The sequence below is a fragment of the Pogoniulus pusillus genome, chromosome 16 (genome assembly GCF_015220805.1).
Source record: "Pogoniulus pusillus isolate bPogPus1 chromosome 16, bPogPus1.pri, whole genome shotgun sequence".
Classification (NCBI taxonomy): domain Eukaryota; kingdom Metazoa; phylum Chordata; class Aves; order Piciformes; family Lybiidae; genus Pogoniulus; species Pogoniulus pusillus.
Window position 1 is genome coordinate 9646467 of NC_087279.1, and position 22737 is coordinate 9669203.

General features: G+C 40.4%; 1 protein-coding gene across 1 annotated transcript in view; it reads right to left on the reverse strand.

Moving 5' to 3' along the window:
• Positions 1-1029: 1029 nt before the first annotated feature.
• The window catches only part of SLC6A11 (solute carrier family 6 member 11), a 77806-nt gene continuing 56098 nt past the window's right edge, over positions 1030-22737 (reverse strand). The window contains exons 8-15 of the mRNA XM_064156364.1: positions 18667-18770; positions 14049-14173; positions 12503-12615; positions 10921-11058; positions 8596-8698; positions 7693-7793; positions 6085-6255; positions 1030-4386 (exon numbers count right to left, since the gene is read on the reverse strand). Of these exons, the coding sequence (XP_064012434.1) occupies positions 4234-4386; positions 6085-6255; positions 7693-7793; positions 8596-8698; positions 10921-11058; positions 12503-12615; positions 14049-14173; positions 18667-18770 (1008 nt within the window). The 3' untranslated portion in view covers positions 1030-4233. The remainder of the gene's footprint in view (positions 4387-6084; positions 6256-7692; positions 7794-8595; positions 8699-10920; positions 11059-12502; positions 12616-14048; positions 14174-18666; positions 18771-22737) is intronic.

Below are 22737 nucleotides of genomic sequence, written 5' to 3' on the forward strand. Positions count from 1 at the left end.
GGCCTGGATGATCTTGGAGGTCTCTTCCAACTTGGTTGATTCTATGATTCTATGACATGGCACTCTGGGACATGGTTTCATGGTCATGGTGGTGTTAGGTTGTTGATTGGATTCAATGATCTTAGAGGTCTTTTCTAACTAAAGCAATTCTATGGTTCTGTTCTACTGAGCAAAGCCATCACCCCTTGTCCTGTCACTATAAATATAGCCACTATATATCACCTTGTAAAAATCTCTCCCAACCCTTTTCAAACAGTGGAAGGCTACTCTAATGTCTCACTGGAGCCTTCTCCAGGCCAAAAAAAACCCCAGCTCTCAAAACCTGTCTTTATAGCAGAGGTGCCCCAGCCCTCTGATCATCTTTGTGGCCTTCTCTGGACTCACTCCAGCAGGTCCATGTCCTTCATATGTTGGCACCTCTGGAGCTCAATGCAGTACTGCAGGGATACAGAAGACTCTAAAACCATAAAATCATCCTAGAAAAGACCATCAAAGGGACAGAGCATTGACACATGGCTAGGGCTATGGTTAGAAAGTTATTTGAATCCAGCAAAATGTGTATAGCAGCTGGAAGATGTGATTCTTCCAGCACCTGTGGTGCCTATTCTCAGTGTAAGCATTTGAATAGCCAGGCCAGGAGCTGTGGTTACTGAGAACTATCCACAGACTTTTGTTGAGTGAAGTTTCAGTCAGAGCAGTTCCTGAGGTGACTCTCTGCATGGGTCTCCTAACTCTGCAACTGACACAAAGCAAGACTAGGCAGGAGTAGGGAAGGATGGGGGAAAGTGGCATCAAGTCAGCACTCTTCCATGGCAGCATGGATTTAGTGACACTAAATTGTGAGTTCAGAAAACTTCAGTTTGTTTCAGTCACAGATTGCTCAGACAAGTTGCTAAATCTTGTCTTGTTTCTAAATTCCTCTTTTAAAATCCAAGGATATATGTTTGCCCTAACAGAGTATTTGTGATTATTTAATCTGGGAAATGAGAAACCTATAAAATACATTGATAGAAATTAAAATACACAGGATGGGGTTTGCCCATTTCCTTTAATTTTTAAAACCAAGTAAGTAGGTGAAATCTTGTGCCCTTCAAAACCAAACAGAATCTTTCTTTGTGTAAAACGTTACAGAAACCTTTGTGGTCGTTCACTTTTATTGCATTCTTTTTAATAATACTGCAGATATTTCAGAAAAGGGCAATAACAGATCTACTCCATAAAAAAAGAATCATCATCATCTAGTCAATTTTGTGGTGTGTTTTTTTTTTTCTTCCCCTCCATTATATTGTTTAAAAAAAAAAAGCCAAGAAACCACAAATACTATTAGGAAATTTGCCCTCCCACAGCCCTCCCCACAAAAGAAAAAATATTTTTGTTGTAAAAATGAGTAAGGTGTTAAACTTGAGTCAGGTATTAACTGCACACATTTACAAGCACAGCATGTTAGTAACACTGTATAACCCTTTAGACCATGCCAAACCATATGTATGTGTAGAAATCTACAGGCGAAATGGTTCATAGCAGCAGAAAAGGAAGCCTGTTCGAGACTGAGTAGATAGCTCCTGTGGAGATATTTGGAGGAGTACAACAATTCGAAGAACACCGACAAGCTCAAATGTACAAGTCAAGGTCTGCTGTTACGTGCCAAAGGGCAATCTTGACTTGCTTGGGATTTTCCTGTTGTGTCTAGTGGATGGCCAGATGAGTGGTGTGGGTTCCAGCTCTTGGCACACTCTACTGTAAATGTTCACGAGGAGTCCTGGTTGCTGAAGATAACTTCATGGAAATGAAGTTATCAGTGCACCTATGTTTGTACATCCTTCCCTGGTAAGAAAATAATGTAGCCAGTTCTGCAGCTCTCGTGTGCAGAGAGAAAGATCAGAAAGGGTCACTGGATTACAAAGATTTATGACTTGTTAGGACTTTCAAAGATATTAACTTCTAGCTTCTGGAATGAGCATTTTTTCAATGTCAATGTGTAGTTCTCAGTTGCTTTGTTGTATACCACTTGAGTTTTCACTTCTGGGAGCACTTCTCTGCCAGAGGTCTCACTGTCCAACAGGACTGTGAGTTTCATTTGGTAACCTCCAGTTCCAGCCCCCAGGGCTGGAGAGTACCTCTGAGGGAGACCAGAATACACAAGGTGATGGTGCTGAACCTTTGTTAAAGCCAGACTCCTTCAAAGTGGCCTTTCCTAAGCACCTAACAATGGAGATACACAAAGGCAAGCTGGACTTGAAAAAAGCTGAAGCAAAGTTGATTTCCACCTTACCAGACAAAAAAACTACAACTAAGATAAAGTAAAATTAAAAAGAACTGTGAGCTTTAATGATGTGACTTGAGAAAAAGTGATTCTATGAGAATGCTTTTTGAAGAGGTAACCACAAAATCTCAGAGAAATTCTGGCTCTGTGTACAGATCTCCATGATAGTAAGATCCACTTAGTGACCTGCAGTTAAGTGCTTTTCTCTGCAGCAGGCCAGCAGCCACTTCTGTTTCTAATAACTGCAGGTGCTGGTGTCTGGGCTTTGGTGATTTTGAACTGCAGAGAAGACAGCAGGTTTTATGACATTTCTCTGTCTTAGGCTGTCGCTTGTCTCCTCCTCAAACACTATGCATTGTTGTACAGTATATTCCTCCACAAGCTTCTCATCCAACCATTAAAGAAACAACCAGGACAAGAGAAAACAAAAATATTTGTTCAGAGTTAATATTAGCATTTGGAATATTGGCAGGAAAAAACCCACAACAATGAACCACCCAAGTCTAGAGATTTTGACACTGGGACTAGGATTTGCAGACCTCATGCTAACAACTTTCAGTCACCTGGGATTCACATACAAAGCCTGTTTTACATCAGAGGGAAGCAGTTCACACAACTGGTGGAATGCAAAGACCTGGTGTCACACACTCAGTACTGCTCCCCTTGCAGAACAGAGAAGTCTCAGCATCCCTGCCTTAATTCCTCCATCTGCACCATATATAAATGATCTCCTTTAACTTTTCTAGCCATTAAGGAGCAATTACTGTAGCCTTTCTGTTCTAACTTGAGTGCAATCCTCCATCCCATTCAGTGTGGAAGAATCAGTGCCTGATCTGATAGTACCTAGAAAGTTTCTTGAAGATCAGCTACATAATGCTACACATTCTCATTACAGGATCCTTGTCTCTTTTGAATGGAACAAAGAGATGTAGAGACAGAATGACAAACAGCAACAGTGAGGCCATGGGATGCAGAGCTCTAAACTCACTCGTTTTCTGTTCAGAATATCTCCATGTATATAAAGCAGCCTTGACCTCCTGTAGTGCAAGCACAGGCAAACACATCTCTTCAGGGAATGGGAACTGTCCACCAAAATGAAGCGCTGGCCCTTTAGAACTAAATAAAATGAGGAAGTTTTATAGGTCTCCTGAAGCAGTACGCATCACCTTAGAGATTGTTAAGCTAAAAGAGCAGCAAAATTCATAGGTCTTAAGAAATACTCTCTGTCCAAGCTCCAGAAAAACAGCAATTCAGAAGTGTGCCCATTCCACCAGGTTATTGGACCTGTTGAAGCAAACGGAGGATGGAAGGTGATAAGAACGCTGAGGTGATGCTTCCTTTTGGCTCCACAGAACTTGCCCTGAAAGAAGAGCTTTGATAGCTCTCCATCTTTCTATAGCCTATGGAAAGGCTGGGTCATGCAGCCCCAGTGTGAAGGCCACTGGCTGTGCTGGAGAAGATCTATTTCAGTGGAGTGGTTACAGGCCCACATTTTGACAGTGATATGCAAGAGTAGTTACCAGTTACCCCTCACCCCCTCACAACTTCTTCCAATATGAACAGAAGGACACTCTAGTCCCCTTTATATACATACATGAACAGCTGAAATGGTCTGACATGCTTACAGGTTAACACATGTATATCTATACATCATTACATCGGGCAGAAATCAAAGTAGAAAAGTTTTACAACACATGATACAGGTCCCTCTAAGTTCTAAAAAACATTTACTGAGATCACCATATTACAAGGAGTCATGACTAACATACCATATAATACTACCTCTCTCTCTTTTACATGGTCATTACTTTTATAGTACTTTTAAACAAGTATACAATGTTCAAATTAACTGGTTAATAAAACTTTGTGCAAAACAAGCCAGCCTCTATAATTAAGTGACTTTATTTATTGATTTTTTTTTATACAAAACAAACAGACAAACACACACCCAAACCAAAAAGATAGTTCTTTCAGAAATGTGTCTCCTTTTCTGTAATGGTTGAGATGGTGCCGTCTCCTTTCAGTTTGGCATCGCAGTCATTTATCGCAGCAATGTAGGCTCCTCCTCCAAGCTTCCCTCTCATTTTCAGGTCTGAGCTCGGTGTGATCAACTTCCTGAATCTCTAGAGAATTCAAGAAAATGGAGATCATCTGTTTCTTGGTCACAGACAGGTTTCTTAAAGTGCTTTACTACAAAATCCTTTTCTCTTGCATGCCTGCCTCTTATTTCTCTGCTGTCTGTATAGGATCACACAATCATAGTATTGTCAGGGCTGGAAGGGACCTCAAAGCTCATCTAGCTCCATCCTCTCTGCCATGGGCAGGGAAACCGCGCTCTAGATCAGGTTGTTCAGAATCACATTCCAGCCTGGCCTTCCAGCCTCAACCAGGGATGAGGCTTCTACCACGTTCCTGGGCAACCTGTTCCAGTGTCTCACCAACCTCATGGTGAAGAACTTCTTCCTAACACCCAATCTGAATCTACACCCTGCTAGTTTTACTCCATTCCCCCTAGTCTTGTCACTACCTGATATCCTAAAAAGTCTCTCACCAGATTTCTTGTTGGCCCACTTCAGATACTGGAAAGCCACAATAAGGTCTCCTTGGAGCCCTCTCCTCTCCAGACTGAACAGCCCCAACTCTCTCAGTCTGTCTCCATAACAAAGGTGCTCCAGCCCTCTGATCATCCTTGTGGCCCTTCATGGTACATCCAAAGCACTACATCCCATACCACTCTTTACAAATCACTCCCAAACAAAGACTAGAGAATGAAGGGGAAGAGAAAGTCAAAGTGATTTTTCTTGCTGATTGAGTAACATTCCTCCCCAGGAAGAAATTTCATCTTTTACAGCAATAACATCATTAGCAACATTGCTACTTATAGCCTGAGGAGTAGAGATGTTGGAAGAATTTGGCTTCCTGAGTGGCTCCCAACTGCAACTGAAGAACACCTTTCCTGTATGGAACCTGCCTGCATTGCTTCAGTCTACAAGGCAATGCAAACCAAGAAACAAAGTGTATTTACTGGCATACACAGAGGAAGGTTGGTTCAGTAAAGAAGTATTTAATAATTAGATTTGTGCAAAGCTTGTTTTGTTGACATGCTAAGGAAACTTTATTATGGGCAAGTCACTTTTTTCTTTATATATCACAGTAAAGATTTCCTTGGTAGTCTCCAGGCTGTATTTAACTGTTTTAACAGGGTTGGTTCAATATGGACTGCCAGAAGACAGCACAGTAAGTTACCTGGAAATGTTGTAGAGGTTCCAAACCTGGAAGCACTCAAAGCCAGACTGGATGGGGCCTTGAACAAGCTGGTCTAGTGGGAGGTGTCCCTCCCCATTCTGTGACTCTATTTCTCATTTAGAGAACAGTAATCAGAAAACTATCCAGAAGATATCTTTGTGCTTGCTACCCAGCTCCTGGGGGAACATTCTGGCAGCACAAACATGAGTTACCCAAATCATGGAAAAAAAGCAGATGACCTGAATGAATGACTGGCACAAACCTTCTTGAGGAGTTTAGCTGATGTTGCAGACATTTTAAGCTACAAATTGAGCAGGAATAGAGCACTGTAAAGCTGTAATATTGATTAGTCTATCACAGGTTAAGGTCAATGAAGGCAAAACTCACAAGAAATTCAGAAGAGAATAAGTCAGATGCCTCTTTCCACCAGTAACTGAGATCAAACTCAAGCTGGTGCTGGAGCAGCTACATGGCATCACTTTTTGACTACACTGTGCTTAATATCATGCAGGTGAGGATTCACACTCTCTTCCCACTTATTGTTTCAGTATTATTAATCTGAAAATACATCTTACCTCTATGAAACTGCCTTCTTCCTTCCACAGCTTTATGCAGATCCACAAAGGGATACAGATCATGGAAGAAAGTGCCATCATCCACCCTATGCCGTAGCCCCAGTCAGGGTATATATATACATTGTTGTATTTTAGAGGCTTGTACTTCACCAGGAAAAAGATGAAAATTCCCTGAAATAAACAGAGAAACATTAGTGGTATTTGAAAACATTATGTGCTGACTGTTTAGGCAAGAGCAGTTTGCCTAAAGACGAAAGACAGAGAAAAACACAAGCAGCAGTATCTTCTTTTATGCAGAGCCGAAGTAGCTTCCACAGAAATAAACAGACTTTAAGGTTTAAATCCTATTTACCACTCAATGACAATAAAATCTGCACTTTGATGGCAAAGAGTACCTGGGCAGGAAAGATGAAGTTTTGCTACTGGGAACCAGCTGTGATCAAGTAACACAAGCTGCATTCTCTCTTGCTTGATGTGAAGAAAAAGGAAAGGCAACATTTTCAAAGTCCCCTTAATCCACTGTCTCTATCTGCAGTTCTGCAGGCCAGCTCCTTCATCCTCACAGAAGCTTGACTGTATCCATCTGAAATTGATGGATGTCCAATCAAGCAGTTTGGACCACTATAATTTATGAAATATAGAAAAGCTGCTATATACTTTTCTCCAGAGTTATGAGAAGAGTGTGCAAGAGCAAATTTTATTACATCCATTTCAGAATCCAAATATTTTCCTGAGTTTGCAAAGGAATTGGCAGGGTGCGAGGGAACCCGGATCTCCAGGTGCCTTTGCATCTGTGGTTTTGCAGTTGGTATCATTTATGTACTGGAGAGATGGAAAGATGTCAGCATCTAATCCTCAGGCACTTGTGGTGCAAATGTATAGGCCGTGTGGTCATGTTCCTTCTGTAATGTCCCTGTTACATAGCCTCAACAGACTGCCAGAGTTGGCACCAGTCCTGCTAGCTTCTGGCAAGGCAAATTCCTTTCCCTTCTTCATGCATATGAGATGTGCTTTAGACCTCTTCTACAGCTTTTGCTAGGAGGAAAAATGTCCTGTCCTGTCCTGTCATCTTTGAAAAATGTTCACTCATCCAAAGAGCAGGCTGGAACAGCAGGGAAGTTATGCTGGATAGACACAAGGTTTACCAGTGACACAATGGGGAAAAAGCCTTCATTGTACTAGCAAATGTTCTTTAGGGCCCTGAGTTTGTTTTTTTCCTATTATTGTATACAATTTTTTGCAGTTCACAGAAAACTGAATACTTTTTTGCAGCTCCTACACAGTGTTTGTTAATCCAAACATATGCTGCAAATTAACAGGCATTTTCTCAGCTGCTGTGAGCAATTAGCAGAAAGAAAAGTCTAAAAACATGCACAGAAAAAGATGTCTTAAACCAAGTTCATAGAATCACAGAATCAGTCAGGGTTGGAAGGGACCACAAGGATCATCTAGTTCCAATGCCCCTGCTACGGGCAGGGACACCTTACCCTAGATCAGGCTGGCCAGAGCCTTATCCAGCCTGACCTTATACACCTCCAGGGATGAGGCCTCAACCACCTCCCTGGGCAAAGGAATATCAAGAATATCATGTGGATAATCTGTACTTACTGCGCAAATACCTGGAGTTAAGACCATCCAGCACCATTTAATCAGTGACAGTGGTTTGTACCCGATCATATCCTCAATGTTATCATAAAAGCGATTGCTGCCTGCCCCCAAAAAAACCAAAAGAGAAGCCGATGTAGAATGTACATATCAGAGGGTGTACAGGTCAGCATTTACAACCCTAGGGAGAAAACCAGCAGCTCTGACAGAGCTGCGCTGTCTTTCACCTTGACACAGCCATCCCTCCTCATCTATGCCATACTTAAGGCAGAGACTGAGGCCTACATCTGTATATGACCAACGTGAGGGGAGAGTGAGACTGAGTGGGCTGTCAGAAGCATGGATTCTAGTCTGTAAGTCTCAGCAAACATGTATGTGATAGGCTCATGTGTGAGTCCCAGCTAGCTGAGAACACATCTAATCTGAATTCACGTGTTGTTTTGGAAGCAAAATTGTTGAGTCCTTCTTGTGCAACAAGGGCTTGAGGTTGTAACTGTGCACGCCCCCAGCACTCTGGTGATTTCCCTAGACTTTGCTGACAAACAGCAGAGTTAGAAACACTACTGTGTCCCTTCTGTGGCATGTACTCCAACTCTCTGAATTTATCCTAGTATCAGAAGTGCAAGAGAGTCTGCCCCGCATCAATGCTCTTAATACCATCCCTCTAAGGCAGCTAGGAACTTCCTGAGTGAAGGGAGGTGGAGGACCAAAATAAAATAAAATAACATAAAATCTATTCCACTACCTATTGTTGTTTAGAAAGGGGAAAAAAGGCATTCCTGGCTTTTGGTAGGGCATGGGAATGTGGAGGGCCACACTCCATAAGGTCATAAGGCTTTCACATTGTTTTTATGCAAAGAGAAAGCTTCCATGAGAAGCAAAACTCAGCAGTTTTCAGCAACTCACCGTAAACCCACCCTATGCAGATACATTCAAATATGGCGACAAAAAGAAGGCACATGCCACTGGCTGCATAAGAGTCAAACAACTGAAAGACATACATCCCACCCTGAAAGACAAGAACAGGAGCAGGGAAGAAAATCACTGTGTTGGCACCAGTAGGAATATTTCATAGCAAATATGACTTTAATGGCACAATCAATCTATTGTCTCCATAGCAGTCTTCCTATTGAAGCTGATTTCTTGCACCAAGATGAGTCTTTTCTCAGTGATTTCTAACTGTGAAAGATTCTTTTTTTTCCTTTCATAGTACTTAAGATTTTTCCCTCTGCCAGTCAAACACTGAGCATTTGCTTAAAGGTAGTAAATCCTGGAGTGGAGAGAACTATATTAGACTTGTTTCCAAAATGCTTGCCCACCTCCATGTTTTTCATCTTCATTTGTCATCACATCAAGCTGTAGACATCTAGAGGTGCTTTTGATCTCATCATCACTGCACATAAAGGTGCCAGGATTTTTTTTTTGGTGACTGTGCTATTAGTAAATAAAGAACTAGCTAAAATGTGGGGAAAGAAGGCAAAATCTGCAGCTACTAGAATCACTCACCAGTGACATAGGGACTGTAGAATGTGTAAACTAACCAAGGAAGTTTGAATGGATCTCACAGCCTTTAAGCTGATACAATTATTTGAAAAACAAAACAAAAGGAACAAAAAAGTACACAAAAAACCCCCCAAATAACCAAAACCAAACAAACCCCAAACTAAACAAACAAAAAATCCAATTAAAGAAAAACAAAACCACCACCCCCCCCCAAGCCCTTGACTCCATGGGTACTAGATAAAATTGCTACCAAGTGCTGTCTGTGTAACTTCATTAGGGATCTCATCTCAGCCACTGTCTCTTCACACCAACAGTCACAATTTCCTCTTTGTCCTGTCCTTTTCTTTTTAATATAAAAATTATGGCATGATAAAATAAGAATTCTGTGGTGAATCTTTGATTCCCTTCACTGAAGTTTATAAAACTTCTGCTCAAATGCATTTGCTTCTTATAGAGTCATATTTCTCCTCAGAGCAAGTTATCTGATCAGTCTGGCACAAACTGCAACTGAAAACAAAAAAACACAGAAAAACTTTATTTTGTCCTAGTCTCCACTTTCCTCCCTATCCTCGGTTGTTCTTTCCTGGAAGCCATATCTAATGCTAAAATAATCTGATTAGTTGATTTCTTCTCTTTGTTATAAAAGCTTGCACACTGAAGTCGACAGACAAACGTGCGTACAACTGCCTAAAAGCTTTTTTGGGGTGAAATTTGCTCATTTTCACTAACAAAGCAACTTGAAAAGAACATGGTCCAAAGGCTGCATAGCTCCGTTAAGGGAATTTAAGTGACCCTAGATGAGTTCATGGTGCTCCGGGAGGCCACTTTGCTGGAGATTGCTGCACAACAGAGCCACGTTGTGGCACTTCATGCTCAGTACAGCCAGGCTTGCCCGGACAAGCAGTGCTGAGCCACTTGCACTCTATAGGTCCTCGGACATCAGCTTTTTTCTTTGCCTTGGTGCTTGCTACACGGATGTTTTAAAGGCCCAGCAAATAGAAGAGTATAGGCAGAGAAGGGTGTGGATTCTGCCTCTCTTCTTCCTGTCTTAAGAGGGTAGAATGCTTATAGAATTCACCCCATAAAGCCAGCACTAACTCCCTACACCAAGTTCCAAAGGATCCCAGAAGCCCTTCCCAACCTGGGTATCAAACACAGAAGTGACAAATGTATTACATCATGAGCTGATCAGATGGACTGGCATCCTCCTAAATTTTGGGCTAGAACACCCCCCAAAAATATCCTTTTTAAAAAAATCCTTTTTTTTTTTTTTTGTCTCTTACTGAAGCAATTTCTGCTCATAGATTGGCTGTATGGCTTGACTGAGCCTAGTACTGTAAAAATCAAAGATGGCTTAGTTTTCTAATTTCACTTTACTTTATCTTCTTTATTGATCTGTGGATCTAAAACATCATTGCTTTCTGACTGCTCTGCCCAGACTAAGCAGGCAGAAGCCACGGTCAGTGTATCTGCTTAGCTGGTGCAAAGCAGAAGGGATTTCCTAGTCTACAAAACTTTGCTTAAAACATTTCTTGAGCTCATCTGAAAAGACTGAGGATAAACTCCGCATTTCAAATGTTGCACAGTAGGTGACAACAGTCACTCCAGTACTTTGTAGTTGTATTCGTGACTGTGAGGGTTGGCAGTGTCCAATGTTCTTGCATTTTGCGTTACAATTACAAACCCATTTTCTTTTTCTCTGCAGTAGCACAACAAAGCACATCTTACCTCAGTTAACATTATTAGGCCAATGAAGTATGACACGATGGAAAGACCTAGAATCAACAGCTCTCTTCGATAGCCCCTTCGGAAAATCTTTGGGTACATATCTACAACAGCTGTCACAATGCTTTCCACACACACAAACTAGAACAAAAGGCAGCAAAATACAAATTAGTAAGTGCCTCAGCTGCTGTTAGGATTTGGATCTGCTACTGAACACTTTGAGTGTTCCTCTGTGTTCTCATCACAGAGACTGAATGAAGCCTGAGAATTCTTTGTAAGCAGAAGCTCAAATGGGGCTTCAGAATGAAAAAGTTCACAACTATGAATTCCCAGTTCACCATCAAATTCACATAGTTGAATCCACTAATATTATCTCAAGTGAATTTGTTCTGCAACAGATGGCATATGTAAGAATTAAATCTTTCAAATGTGGCTTGAGTGGGACTTAAATAAGGTACAAATTACTTGTAAGACTGCAGCAGCATTTCACTCTAAGCATCCTGCACTTGTGTCACTCAGAGGAATGCTCTGTAGTGCTCTGCACCTTCAAGCACTGCTAAATGAACTACGGGATTTTGAGAGGTGGTTCTCTCCATTTTACAGAAGAGAAAGGTTCCACAAAGTGTCCAAGCCAAATACATCTAATAAAGGAGTGAAGGAACCTTCTCACTAACTTAAAAAAATCAGCAGAAAGAAAGAGGCTTAAGACACAGGACTCTTGAGTGGTATTTCTGAACTAGGCACAAAAAATAATCAAAGAATATTTAGGGTTGGAAGGGATCTTAAAGATCATCTAGTTCCACCCCACTGCCATGGGCAGGGATACTTTCCACTACACCAGGTTGCTCAAAGTCCTATCCAGTCTGATCTCGAACACTTCCAGGGAGAGGGCATCCACAACTATGCCAAAGCAGAAAATAATAAAGCCCACTTCACTGGGACAGTAAAGAGAAGAATTCAGGAATTGTATTCACATCAGTGATTGGAACTGTCATGCAAAATAAGCACTGAAGAGCTCTATGCTCTAGCACAGAACAGAATCATGCCAAGGGCTGAGCTACACGCTAAACATGACAGCTACTTTACACCTTTCTTCAAGCAGCTTCTGCAATTTATACGGTTATACTGAAAGGACAACTTCTGTGCTATCACTTTGCTGCAGAATAGGACTACACATTTCTTGCTATGGAATCCTGAAGTGTAAATAGACCATAGGCACTTATATTACCACTAGCTGATACTCAGTTTAACATTCATTACAAAGTGCTTTTAAAAAAATGAGAACAAGCATAATGGTGTTCTATTGAACAGTGAATTCTTAATCACCCATACTTAAGTTCAGGCTGATTTCTGTGTTAATAAGAAAGCTGTAGTCAGGCTGAATCAGTGTTCACAGTAAATCATAAAGGAATCTTCAGCATCTGGTAAGTAAGATGTAAAATAAGGCATTTGAATCAATGGTTTTAAGCAAGGAATGAAGTTAGGACTCATTCTTTCATCATGTTAGATGTTGTTTACGTCAAACATGCTGATACACACATGCTAGGGAAGATGACAAGAGAAATAACAAGTATTTGTTTCACACCTGACTATCTAATCCAAGGAAAATGAGCATCATGAAGAACAGAGTTGCCCACAGAGGAGAAAGAGGCATCATGGTAACAGCTTTAGGGTAAGCAATAAATGCAAGTCCTGGGCCTGAAAAGGAAGACAAGAAAGGACACAGTTTGTACATGCATGCTGGAGTTAACCTTCATAACAGCCTGCACAGTGTTGAGGACTGAGTTTGTGAAGAGAGCAGCAGTGCTCACACCAGCATTTTGCTCCTGCTGAGCAATGCTTGCACTGTGTCACTTACTAAGCTGTCTCCATGTGAACCCACCAGTTTTTTCTCTTTTCTCCTTTTCTTTTCCTCATCCCACTGAGGTTGTTGAGCACATGAACAGCAGTGTGGATATTCAGCTGCTGTTGAGAGTCAACCCATCACTACTTGTTCTTTTATGGCAGGCAGTAGTTAAATTCAAGACTGAAAACTTTGACAAACTCTACAACTCCAGTAGCCTAAGTGTTTGGTGATGAGGCTAAACAGTAATGAAGATTTCTTGGTACATCCACTCTGCCTACATCCTGTCCAAATGTTTGAAAGTCAAGGCTTCTGTTAAGCTATCACTATGCTTTATGTTCTCCTTCTTTGTGTGAATGTACAGCAACGCTTGTATACCTTAATAACTAATGTGCTCCTCTGATTGTCTTATATAGCTCCTTAACATATTCTAGTATCTGTTGCCTTTTTTTTCCCCCAACCTACATCTGACATTTTGTGTAGGGACACAGTGGTAAGAGTTGAAGCTGGGAAGCCGTACATGGTGGAAACCAAATGTCTACTGGCTTGTTCAAAACCTTTTCTTCATCTTTGAGTGCTGCTGGTGGTAGCATCAGTCCACTGCCTGCTTATTTACAGAAATCTTTAAAGTAGAACATTTTTGCAAAAGCATTGCTAACTTCTCAGATCTGCTAAAATACCATCTCACCCAGCTCATATTTTCCTGCTCTAGTTTTCTTGTGCCCATTTTTCAGCTGCTGCAAACTCTCATGCTATAGCAGTTTCTATTGGCATTAGCCAGCTTTGAAAGCACGGGTGCAAAGGCAGCATCGCAATGCTGATGGAGTACCTCTGTGCTCCTGCTGCCACAGCTTCAGTGAAGACCTGTCAGCACACTAATGCAGTATTTACAAGCTCCTATAATTTCCAGAGCTGCTGTAGTTTTTCAACCTTTTTCTATGTAGTTTCTGTAATAGTGTAAGCCAATGGTCTTGGGGGTTTTAGAAGAAATGTTTTCTGTAATAGTACCTGGGAAGTCCTACTAAGTTTGTGTTACAATACCTCTGTAACTTTCTGAATTTGGAGCGATGCACAGTAACAATTTTTTTCCCACACACAAACATGCAACCATAAAAATAGTAACAATTCTTTTCACAGAAGTTATTCTGACAAGTCAGGTAACAGGTATTTAAGAGGAATTTCACAAAACTATCTGCAAAACAGTCAAGTTATCCACAAGACATGGCACACTAAATATTCTGACAGCAGCCTCTGAATGTTTTTTGTTAACTCAGAATTTGAAGCTTACCTGATTCTGCAACTTCTGCAATGGGCACACCTTGCTCATAAGCCATAAATCCAAGAACTGAAAAGATAGCAAAACCAGCAACAAAGCTTGTGCCGCTGTTCAAGCAGCAGAGCATGACGCAGTCTCTGAAAATATAGACAAAAAACACTGCAGTTGATCTCCAGAGCTTGGATTTCTTTCACATACTGAGCTGCGAACCTCAAGCTTCAGCAATGGACATTAAATTGCTTATTAAGAGTAAGCTCCCAGCTGATACTGTGTCTGAAAGAACTCAGTCAGATGTAAGCACTTGAAATAAGCTCTCACTGTAATTCCTTTGCTTGCATTTTAACTGGTTGAAATATAAACCTTTTGCTTACTGGTTTGCAATGGAATGTTTAAAACCATGTAAAAACACTGTGAGAATGGTGCTAAGAACATTTTTTCTGCAGCAGTTGTAATAATTTATGCCAGAGGATATGAACTCATTTGCAGAGTCCAACCTAAACTGGGAGAGGTTTAGGTTGGATATTAGAAGAAACTTCTTCCCTGAGATGGTTCTCAAGCACTGGAAGAGACTGCGTAGGGCAGTGGTTGAATCTCCATCCCTGGTTGTGTTTTGATAAGGCAGAGATGTGGTACTGAGGGAACAGTTTAGCCTCAGACTTGGTAGAGTTAGAGAGCAGTTGGATTCAGTGATCTTAAGGAGCTTTTCTAAATGAAGTGATTCTGTGATTCTATAAACTGTAATAAAATGACAGCAATTTGTTTCCTGGGAAAAATTCCTAGGGTCAGATCTTAGCTAATTCTATTCCATTTACAGTATGTTGACAATATATATCTATATGAAATACAACTCCAAGTCAGTTAATAAACTTTCCTAAAGAAGCCATGGTGATGAAGCCATATACTCTCTAGGAACTGTGTCTGTACCTAAAATAAAAGTGTCTAACAATAAGGGAAAGATAGTACAGGGACACCAGTCCCTTAGACCAGTGCAGCTTACACATCAAACAATGACAATTACTAAGCCAGTGCAAAGAAATACTTTGTTTTCCAGATAGGATATGTCACGATAGTAAACGACAAATTAAAATGAAAATGCATGTCTGTTTAAAAAGTCACTTAAGAGAAGCCAACAGACTTAATTTCCCTTTCCAGAATGCCATAGATCTTCAGAATTCCAATATCTATTTCAAGTGCAGGTATGCTGCCAGGCACTAAAAAGTTAAACAATCTTCCCAGAGAGTTTCAGAGAGGCATCAGTCCCTTGATTTTCCTATATCTACATTCAATTGTACTCAATCAGAACCTATAATTTCTAAGCAATTGACATAAAAGACAGAATAAAAATGAGTGACAGGAGAGGAAATGGTTATGTACAGTGACAGTGCTGCAGAACACCTAGCATCTAATAAGCCACCATGGCACAGACCTCTGTGACCACCTGGAAAAAGAAAGGAAAATTCTCTTGAGCAAGGTGTGATCTTTCCCAGAGCCCAGTGAAATATTGTTGTTCATCCTGCTTCAAACAGCACTTCAGGATGGACAGATGATGAGGTAGCAATGACTTATCACAACAGCCAGTCTTCTAAGGCTGCTTGCTAGAAGAGATAGCTGTGTGCTTAAGAAAGCAATAAATCTAACCTAGGTGCCTGAAAGTGATTTTGGATTCTAAAACACTGAAACACAAGGAAAACTTGTAGCTCTTCTCTGGAGAGAAGAGTCCACAGATCCTTTTGTGCTCCTTCAATTGTTTCCTTGCCTTTATGGATCCGTGCAAGTCTTATTTCCATTCCTCTTTTCCTCTTAGACTAAAAGCTTGATAAAGTACAAATCTTAATTTCTTCCAGGTTTTTCACATTTGTTGGCAGTGTGAGAAATCACTCACTTATCTCCTGCACCACAGCAGCGGCTTGGCAGCTAACCCCCATGTACACGAGGGTCACACAAAAAGGGGTGTTGCCGAGCTGCAGTTCCAGCATCAAGGAGTGTGGAACTAAACATCCCTTGCTCTGGTGGGAACTGCAGAGTGTCCAGCAGGGAGCTGCACCAGTTCTGCAAATACAAAGCATGTGAAGAAGGAACAAAAACTCTTCCATCTCCTGTCTTCTGAGGTTGTCTGAAGTTAATGCATCCCTTAAGAATGTCTGGATGGATTAAGAATTCTTAGCTCGTTAAAAATTAGAGGACTCATCAGTACACCATTCTTTTGTTTATCTGGGGAAAACATTGCCTGATGATGGAGCTGCCATTACTTGCATCTTTTTGTAAGAGTCATTCTTGGTATAAACTGCAATAAATCCAAGGAGGTTCTGTATTAAGGTATTACAGAGAAAGATAAGGACCATAAAAATTAATTCCCTCCTGAAAGATGTGAAGCCATTTGTTTGCAGTTCATTTACAATGTTAATGAATTAGATAAGGCTGCCATCAATAAAAACCCATGTGCAGTTTAGATCTTTCCATTGTCTATTAAGGCACCTCATGTCATCATTTCCCACTGCAACTTTCCCTAAGAAAAAAGAAATTGAGTAAAACCAAGTGCAAAAAAGAGTGGAAATATGTATTGCAATTAGATGCCACACTGCAAGGGACAAACTCGCAGCTTGATTTTCTTTTTTTAGGTACTAGTTAGAACACAAATTTTGTTCTGCTTCCTACTGTACAGCTGTTACTCTTAACAGCCTATTTCACTCACCTGCTTTTTGCAGTTAATGTTTGCCCTGCTCCTTTCTGCAGATTTCTTAAGAAACAGACTAAGGACACAAAAAATTCTGTCCTATTCTGGAAATCCATGGAAACATTTGGTTAGAGGAATTGCGAAGCTTGATTTTGGACAAAGTGTATATATTTCATTAAAATACAAAAAAAAAAGTCTTGCTCTGGAGCTTTAAAAGAAATGTCTTTTACAGGCTACGCTGCTAGGGTCAGAGGAAAAGAAAGATAATTACATAAACCCTTTGACTGCACATCAAAACTCCTTTTTGTGACAAGATGCAAAAGCATAGTAAAATAAATTACTACAGTCCTTGAGGAAGTGGCACAATAGTTTCTAGATGGGATGCAAGTTGAAATATATAAAACTAAAATTAAATGAGAGAAAAGAACTAGTGCCTTTGTTAAAAGCATCACTTAGGCTAATTAGGAAAAACTTCAACTGCCCACTGTTCTGCAGGGCATTCATCATCCTCTGCTGAAGCATTTCTATTGTTAGTCTGAAAACAGCGTCAATCAGTACTGAAGACTGTAGGGGATTCACACTACTTTATGCAATAAAACGTTTGGAATTCCAGTGCTCATATGGCAAAATACCATGAACTGCCACTGGATAGCTAAATTCAGCATAGTGGGTGTTGTAAGAGACCTCTGGAGATCATCTAGTCCAACCCCATTTTAAAGCAGTCACCCAGAGCAGGTTGCATGTGATCAAAATGTCCAGCTGGGTTTGGAACCTCTCAGTGAAAGAGACTCCACAATCCCTCTGGGCAGCCTGCTCCAGGGCTCCAGCACCCTCGCAGCAAAGAAGTTCCATAGGTTCTGGGTAGTGCTTGTCACCCCTTGTCCTATCCCTAGGAACCACTGAAAAGGGTCTGCCCCTGTCCTCTTGCACCCCACCTTTCAGCTCTTGCTGAGCATTGATCAGATTCCCTCTCAGGTAGCTCTTTCACAGACTAAAGAGCCTCAGGTTTCTCAGCCTTTTATCCCAGATAGCTTTGCAGACACTCAGCTGGTGGATACATTCACATCTCTGGGGTTTACAGCATCCCAGTTTCCTTCTCCATCTGGAGGGTCCTAGCGTTTGGTGTTTCTCTGACAGATGAGCAAATTGTTGTTAAGACGTTGAACATCAGTGGCATTTCCCAAAACTGCCTTCTGAACTCTGCAAGTATACTGTTTCCTTTATTAGAGAATGAAATTTGCATTCTCCCTCTGGAAATCACTATGGAGTCAGTACAATCAAACTGTCATTTTTTGTCCTGTGTTAAAGGCTGTTAAGTAGTAGGAAAAATAACTCACTAACTACTGATGCCAGAAGAAAACAATATTAACATTCCTGCCCATGGCAGTAAAATGTAATGAGGATTTTGTATGAGTCATACCCTTTCGACATTGATTCAGGAAAGATTAAAACCTACTAAAGTCATTAGCAATTTCTTTACAGATTTCTATAAAGATAAGTAATGCAATTCTGTCCATTTCTAGTGTGTTCTATCTAGAAGCTAAACTGTGAGGAAAAGTGACATTCAGAGCATAAACCAAAGTCAAGTGAGATTTAATAATTTCTGTAGGATTAAACCTTGTTCTTTTAGCAGATATACTTTATAAAATCAAATACTACAGTTATATTTGTATGAAATTCTGTGCATTATGAATGCAAGCTCATGTCTACCCAGTGGCTTGTGGTTGTGCAAGGGTAGGATGTGATCAAAAGGGATGAGAACACTAACTTTTGGCAAAGAGTTCCCCAAAACAATTGCAAGAAACTTTATGGATCTCTGTATTTACAAAAACATGTGTGTGCACACATGCATCACTCATGCAAATAGCTAACAGGAAAGGGAAGTAGCTCTGAGTGAAGCTGAGTATGTAGACACTTCCATCACTGAATGGAAAGGTGAAGTGTGAAAGATATTACCTGTAGCAGTTATTATTGTAGTTGTTGTAACTTCCCAGAGCTGTCAAGCACCCCAAGCAGATGGCATAAGAGAAAAATATCTGTGTGCCAGCATCCACCCACACCTGAAGGGGAAAAAAATGTGATTAAAAAAAATCAAGAAGAATCCAGCTTTATGGATGTATTGACTGCAGATTTGCAGAGGCAGCTGTACAGGGTGATAGTGTCTAGCAAGTTGTGAGGTCTCTTCCAACCTTGGTGATACTGTGATACTGTGATACTGTCTTCTCTAAGTCACAACCTTAAGAAAAAATATACTCTGAGTTAAATTCCCCTCTTCTTCCCAGTGGTATAAACAAGGAGTAACTCCCCTGGGTCTTCACATGATCAACCTAACCTTAGTAGAAAGAGAGACAGAATTTTTTTGAGAAGAACCTCACTGAGTATAAATTCATTCATGATTTTATTAATGCCATAAGGTGTTTGTAACTGCACCCTAATAGACTCATCTGCATTTATCTCATATATAATTTATTAACATTTTAAAATGTAGTGTGAAACAATATTCTAAAGCCAAACATATTTCATTCATAGATACTATCCAAATTAAGCTGGGGGGTGAGATGAGACAACTTACCCAGGCAAAGGGGGGCTTTAGCAACACTTAGTGACCCAAATTAAATACCAGGACATGGTTGTTCTGGCTACTGTACAGTTAACAAATTCAAGTTCTATAGAGCTTTACAACACATGTCTTTATAGTATCATTGTGGTAACACATATCCTAATCTTGAAGTAATGCAAATGCTAAATTCTAAATCAGAGAGAAGGAAAAAAACCCAACCAAACCAAAAACAGAGTAAGTATGAGATTATTCTCCTTACAGACCTTCTCAGAACAGTAACATAACATGCACAATTTTTTGAGCCTTAGAATACTCCAAAATAGCCAATTTCATTTGACTACAGTCTAGGTATGTTACTACTGGAGGTGAATATACTCTTATACTTCCTGATTTCACCATGAGAATGAAGAACTATCTACACTGTTATTTCCAATCCAGTAAATTCTGGCTCCTGGTCTCCCAGGATAAATGAGCTCTATAAGGTTCTTTTTGTAAAGCAGAGCAACCAAAGTGCTTTTCAGAGAAGAAACAAAACATTGACTGATGACCAGAGGCAAGAGCCACGTAGCCATTAGCTGCTCCAAGTCTGAAACAGGAAGAAGGTAATGCAGGTAATGATGTCATGACTAATAACAGTAATGCTAATAATAGTAAATCAAATACTCATAAATATATGAAGGGGATGTATTTGTTTTACATGTAACCAAGTGAGACCTTGCTCTCTGAGGTTGTTGTGAGTGTTTCTGTTTAGGAATAACATTAAGATCACATTTGATTTGCATCAGTGGCTTAAATGGTTTCGTTGCTGTCATACTGAATAAGATACAGATGATTACATCTCAGAGTTTCACCACTGGGTAAGGAAAAAATGGCACAGAGAAAGCCTTTTGACAGACAGGCTCTTTAACAAGATCAGAAGCTCTCAAAAAGCTGTAAGTAGCACAGGTCAACTGAAAATGCATGGCCTTCTTAAGCATAAACAAAAGCCAGGAAACTGGATCAGCACATGTAGAATTTGCTGCTTCTTTCCATTTCAGTCCTTATACAATGTATTGCTGCAGTGCACTGTATAGCCCTTAGATGAGCAGCAGTCTTTCCTACTGGCAGGCAAAGGCAGCTCCACAGAAGTAATTATTCCTTGGAGAGCAAGTTGTGGTGGAAATGGAGGCAAAGAAGGATCATACGCTGAAGTGAGAACCCTCAGATGTGCTTTGAGAAGGAGAGAACACATCCTTCTGAGGGGTCCATGTAGCTACCTAGAAAAGCAGATAAAATTCTAGCCATAGATATTATTTCCTTCAAAGAAAACAAGCCTTGTCTAAAGACCTTGACATTTAGCAATTAACATAAAAAGCAGCAAACACTTTCTGAGTAAGCAAATGTTCTCATGGTCTATCAAAGTTTGAAAAGCCTTTTGTTTTTGTTGTACTAGAAATTCCATCAGAACTTACAGCTAATGTTTAAACAGAAAGGAAAAAGGAATCTTATTCGCTGAGTGAAATCACAGAATTAGTGTGGCTTCTTTTGGATTGCATACTCATGGACCCAGTGACATTCATATTGCAGTGAAAATTAATATTTCAATGTCAGGTTTCTGAAATGGCAAAAACCATCTACAACTGATCAAAGAAGTGGCAAATAGGGAAAAAAATGTAAAATCACAGGTAGAATTTTTGGTAGCTGCAAAGAGAGGGGAGATGGAGTAACTTCAGTACATTTTTGTTACAAGATTGGGGACTCCAGAGGTCACTTCCAATTTCTACCATTCTATGATTCTATATTGGCAGTTTAAAATCATGAAGTTGATGCTACAAATCAGTTCTTCACATTCTTGTCCTAGAAGCTAGTGACTATTGGACATTTAGCATCAGGTGCAGTGCTCATTCATGATCAGAGAATTTGCTGAAGTACCGAAATGGTTTATCAGACTAAGTCACACCTACTCTTATTCATTCAATTGTACCTCAGCGGGTGTTGTTCTCATTAAAACTTTTAGTGGGTACAGATGGGCTCTTTTAGATACTACTCACAAACCCAGGTGTCATCTGTCTGCCTTAGAGCAACAAAAGCATTACAAATTATTCTGGAGAGTGCTGAATTTGCAATGTCTGGCTTAGACTTGGAGTTGTAACATTTTCCAAGTACATAAAGTGAATGTGGCACAATTCCGAAGAACAATGAAATACTGAAGTACAGAGACAAAGAAAACACTGCCAGGAAGCTGCAAACCAAGATTCTGGAGCCAGCAGCTGGTGAAAGGCCAGGACAAAAGGAGTACATTTTTTTTCCTGAAGTGGGATGGGGTTTGATGTGTTTCTGGCATGAGCAGATTCCAGGGGAAAGGACCTGTACCAGAGAACATCCTGTTCATGCTTTATAAACTTTGTACCTTGAAAGTAATTTGATTAGTGATAATTAAGTTGATTTAGCAGTATGCATTCATAAATCCAGGGATTTGAAACATTTTCTAGTCCTCTATTAGCTCCTACTATAAAAGATGGAACTAAATGTTTCTTCTTGCTGTTTTAATCTTATATTTAAAATATTTTCATGCCCAAACAAGCTTAAAATCAAAGCACAAATTTTTTGTTTATTATATTCTATATTAAGATATCAAAATGCCAAAGGAAAGAACTTTCACATTTTGCATCCACATTGCAGTCATTTTCTAGACTTGTGGGCCCAGTACCACCTGAATGAGAGGATGAGCAAACGAGAAGAATTCAAACACCAGCTTAGACCAGCACAGCTCTGACTCCTGTACAGCAGCAATACTTTCAGGCTAGAAGATGGGTCTGTTTGATGAGCCTAGGCAATGAAGCTCTGGCCCCAAAGGGAGAAGGCAAAGTAAAACAGCACTCATCTCTGTAGAGGTCTACTTTCTCCAAGCAGAAACGAGGCAAGGCAGAAAGAGATTGGGAGTATTTCTGCTTTTCTGAGTGGGAAATAGCAGAGCTGCCTGCGCCTTGATTGCCATTTCAAGGCAGTTCACCTTACAGTTTTCCTGACTCACATCATCAGCCACAAGCAGTAGTCTCTACTGTGTCCCACTGATAGCTAACTTGTGTTGGTACAAATGCAATTCCTCAAAACAGGATAAAGCCCATCAGTTACTAAGTAGGGAAAGCACCATGTTGCAAAGTCTAGCCCTTGAAAGGCAGCAGCACCCAGATATCAAATCTGCCTAAGTAACCTGAATTTAGCCGCCTTGTATGTATGGGCACAACCTTCATTTACATGACTATTCATCTTCCTACCCAGCAAGGTGAATTGCACTGGTCAAACAGGATCCTGCTGTCCAGAGGGTCCCTCGCCTCTTCTGTCACCATGATTGTAGTTTATGTAATGAATGTAGAACCATAATGAAGGAAGAAGGGAGATACGTTGTAGTGAAGACAACAAAATATTGCTTTACAGAATTAGATTCTTTTCATGTCTCCTTAGTGAAGTTTCCATGTGACATTGTG